General features: G+C 41.5%; 1 protein-coding gene across 2 annotated transcripts; it reads left to right on the top strand.

Moving 5' to 3' along the window:
• Positions 1-421: 421 nt before the first annotated feature.
• LOC137487325 (E3 ubiquitin-protein ligase RBBP6-like) lies at positions 422-2,792 on the top strand. Of its 2 annotated transcripts, XM_073916524.1 has the most exons (7): positions 712-1,239; positions 1,441-1,540; positions 1,649-1,724; positions 1,923-2,011; positions 2,088-2,184; positions 2,288-2,427; positions 2,523-2,792. In XM_073916524.1, exons 1-7 carry the CDS (start codon positions 1,080-1,082, stop codon positions 2,692-2,694), a joined length of 834 nt encoding a protein of 277 aa, XP_073772625.1. In that variant the 5' UTR covers positions 712-1,079; the 3' UTR covers positions 2,695-2,792. The 2 variants fall into 2 exon arrangements, with proteins under 2 accessions (XP_021330318.2, XP_073772625.1); XM_021474643.3 differs by lacking the exon at positions 2,088-2,184 and having other exon boundaries at positions 422-1,239.
• Positions 2,793-4,490: the final 1,698 nt, after the last annotated feature.

Genomic DNA, 4,490 nt, shown 5'->3' with positions numbered 1-4,490 from the left:
ATTATGACCCTTTATAAAAATGTAATTTGCAGATGGGACCATATATCATGCCATTTATCAGCTTTCTATATGGGGACGTGAAGTGAGAAAAAAATACAGTAAACCTACATTTTGATGGAATGAATAAAACTAGTTCAGTATATCCACTGTCTGCACTGTTTCCCTTTACACTTATAGGCCATAATGAAACCTGTATCATATATTTTAAACAACAATATTTAATGATTGTTAATGATTGTTTATTGAAGCGATGTACATCTTGTGTGCTGCTGGTGATCTAAAGTAGTGTTCCTGTAGTATTTGTATTATAAAAGGATTATGTGAATCAATGATCCTGCAAATGCAAGACTTCTTTAAGGGAATGAATGCTGTATGCAGAACACTGGAGAGTGTTAAAAGTAGTGACTGTTTAGGGTTTTGTGTCTAGAGTTTTTTTAATTGACATCAGGGTTCTGAAATTTGTGGCAAAACAATTGGAAAAAAAACTGTAACACATAATGAAGATCAAGGGCAAACAAATAAATGATGAGCTTAGAGAGTTTTAAATCATTTTAACATACAGAGATGAACATTTGTAGAAAATACATTTAAAGGTGTTTTTAAAAAGTGTTAAATTACTTTAAAACGGAAAAACAAATCGCCAATAGGTGGCAGCAAGAGACCTCTTTAATCGAGTGAAGCTTTAAGTGATTCATTCAGCCACGAATCACTGATTCAGTGACTCGCCCGACTCTATACAGAGTCCTGAACCATTCGTGTAAGGAAACGCCACTGTGTATTATTCAGAGATGGCCAACTGTTCTGCTGTTTATTTAATTATTATCATTGTAATGATTTCACTATTATTAATGAGAAAATAACGCGGAAGTTTTTAGCGCCTCGTCACGTGATCGTCAGCATCCATGGCAACGGTTCTTTTTGTGTTGTTTTGAACTTCTCTCTGTCATTGGCATCTGATCTCGGCGTCCTTCGTGGCAACTGATTCCCAGATTATTGATTGTTGGATACATCGATTGATCGTCTGCTTCTCCCATCATTCAGGTTTGACCCTTTTTATCACACTGTGGTTTGTATTCAGTATGTCTTGTGTTCATTACAGGTTTCAGAGTCGACTCACCTACGACTCGCTCCAGTTTGAGGGCCTCAACATCACTGCGGGAGAGCTGAAGCGGCAGATCATGAGGCGCGAGAGGCTGAAGTTCTGCCAGCTGAAGATCAGCAAAGCCCAAACTGATGAAGGTGAGATGAGGAAAAGCCACTTAAACTATATTACACTAACATTAGATGTGTTATCAGACAGACTTGTAGAAGCTGTGATGTGTTATCATGACTCTGATGATGACACATAGTGATGATTTGAGTGTTTTAAAATGCTAATGGCACTCAAAGTATACCATGGTAAATGATTATTACTATATTCAAACTTTATTTTGCTGTCAGAATACACAGATGATGATGCTCTCATCCCTAAAAACACATCGGTCATCATCAGACGGGTCCCTGCTGCTGGACTGAAGTCCTCCAACAGAAGATTTGTTGGGTAAGTCATGTGAAATGAGTGCAATCGTCCTCTGATAGATGTTATATCAAGAGTTTGAGTCTGTCTGTGGTGTTTTAGTCACACAAGCTCCTTTGTTTTGTTTTGCAGACATCAAGCTGGACCATCTGCAAAATCTTCTCAAACAGGTGATTCTTCACTCCTCTCACTGGAGCAGCTGTTGAAGGTATTGAACAAATGATTAATTCACTGTGCTGCTCTGTATTGAACTGCAGTGTTTGCATTTGAGGCGTCATAATGACATGTAGTGCAGAATATCAATACACTGTGTAAAAAAAAACACACACACACACACACACACACACACAGCTTCTTAGGCAGACCAGTAAAATAAAATTCTAATGTGCAAATGCCTGTGAAACAGACTGAGAATCTGGCTGAGGCAAAGGCATCAGAGGAGGACAAGCTAAAAGCGGTGATGTACCAGTCCAGTCTGTGCTACTACTCCAGCAGGTGAGCGTTCAGACACTGACAGGTTTGGTTTGTGAGAAATGTTAGAGCTGATTCTCATGGTTCTGATGTTCATCAGTGAGGCCATGACACTGCTTGGGCTTCTTCCACCCAACTATGTCTGCTTTCACTGTGGGATCCCAGGACACCACATTAGGCACTGCCCCTCTAAAGGGGTAACTGGGTTTTCTAAGCTTATGGTTGCTGTGAACTTGAGCTCTTGTCTCCATCAGTCAGATTGTTTGCTCTGTCGTTTGACTGTCACTCATGAATTCACAGGGCAGCAGCTCTGCTCCGCACAAGCGCATCCGGAGGAGCACAGGGATTCCCCGCAGCTTCCTGTTGGAGGTGGACGACCCAAACCGAAAGGGAGTCATGATGGACGGCAGCGGCAAATACGTCATTCCCATCATAGACGCGTGAGTAAACTGTACTTGGCATTGCAGCATGTTCTATTGTTTGTGAAAATCTCACATTATGTCTGCTTGTGTGTGTTTGCACTTGATCTGTTCAGTGAGGCCTATGCTGCTGGGAAGAAAAAGAGGCCTTCCTTCTGCCAGACCAAGCCACTGCCCTCCTCTACCTCAGCTAGTGCAGCATCTTCAGTCCAGGACGCCAGAGGGAAACGTTCCCGCTCCCCATCTCCACCAGAGACGCACAACGACCAGAAGAGACCACGTCACTGAGAGACCTTCACCCAAGAGACCTGGAGCCGACGTGAGCACAGTGTATATATTGTACATAGTTTATGAATAAAACTGAATAAAGATTATAGCAGCATAAACTGTGGACTGGTTGACCTTCACACAATACAGAAACACAAAAGAAAATGATCAACACATTAAGATAGAAATGATGAACAAACATGCTGCGGGAGAACCAGTGTGCTGTCCTGCTCACAATCTAAAACTTTTAGTTAAAGTCTATTTCAGAGGTGCTTCAGGGAAACTTTTTCTTATGAAAGGCCAAAAACTAAACTCGTCTGAGGGTGGTGGGCTGGAGGTAAATTTACCAAACTGTAAAATTATTATTATTCATTATATAATTTACATGATTCACTGAATACTGTAATTTACAACATTTAAAATTCTTTAATTGTATTAATAATTATACATTTTATAATGAATGAAAGTCTTACAATAAAACATGAACAATCCCATTTATAACACTTAAAATACACTTTGCCTTCGCTTGCTGATGTCTTCTGTAATGTCTGCTCTCCTTCAAGTGACTATTATTTAATTTGATTCATTCACAACATTTCATTGAAACGTTTAATTTCAGTTTGTTTATTTTTGTATCTCAACAGTTAAAAAACAAAGTTATGTTGTATTAGAAATGACAATCTCTGTTAAAGACTTTTCCCAAAAACTCCCCATCATTCTCCCTCTCTTCTCAGATGGGATGGAGGGCCAAATCAAAGGTTACCGTAGATCCACTTTGGCCCACGGGCCCTAGTTTGGGCATCTCTGATTTACACCGATGACATGCTCATCTAATCAATCCTGGCCAAACAAAATGTTGCAGCTCATCTGGTCTTCAATGATCCCAAGAGAGCCCACGTCACACCTCTCTTAAGCCTGATTTATACTTCTGCGTCAAGTGACCGGCGTAACCCACAGCGCATGCAACGCGCGTGGCTGTGCATTTATACTTCTGCGCACTGTCTCTGTTGGTCTGCATTAACACTTCCGAAACGCTAGTTGGCAGTGAGGTGTAAATGTTCCTCTGTGTCGAGTTTCTTCACTGCTTTTTTGCTTTTCCTGAACACTTCCGGGATGTACAAGTGGCTCAAACTCGCTCATTTTGAGGCAGGAACCGGCAGATGTGCAACAACTTTAACTATGAGGTAAACACAAAACAAAACTTTCCATCCGGAGCTCCTTCACGGGACTCCACACTTGTAAACAATCGCTCGCGCCATTCGCGCGGCTCTCGGCCCCGCCCAGACTCGTCAGCGCTACCAAGCCGACCAATCACAGAGCTTGCGCTACGAGTCATTGCGACATGTAGTTACAATTTTTGAGAGGTGCACGTCAGCGACGGCCACGGCGAAGGGCTATGCGCCAACGCCGTAGCATACGCCAGCGTTTGACGCAGAAGTATAAATCAGCCTTTACCTCTCCACTTACACTTGGTACACTTGCCCCTCTGTCCAGAAGTGAGCACTGCCTCTTAGAACCATCCCATCAAGGATTTGGGGGTGTTTAACCCTTCTGTGCTGTTGGTGAAGTTTTGGTCCACTCTGGGCTGATTTTGAGGCTTAATTTACCAACAACTTTCTTTGTGGTTCAGCAAATGGGATGATTTTTGGTGACAAATCTTGTTGACACATATTTTGGGAAAATACTTTTAGAATTTTTTAAAAACTCAACAATACACTCTGAGCAAATTTACCACCCTTTCATTGTGTTCATGGCTGTTTTTGCCCAAATGATTTCCATTATTTTAAAAATGCAACGTCATGACAGCGTATAATTAT

The sequence above is a fragment of the Danio rerio genome, chromosome 11 (assembly GCF_049306965.1).
Source record: "Danio rerio strain Tuebingen ecotype United States chromosome 11, GRCz12tu, whole genome shotgun sequence".
NCBI lineage: Eukaryota > Metazoa > Chordata > Actinopteri > Cypriniformes > Danionidae > Danio > Danio rerio.
This window is presented reverse-complemented; position numbering and strand designations above follow the sequence as displayed.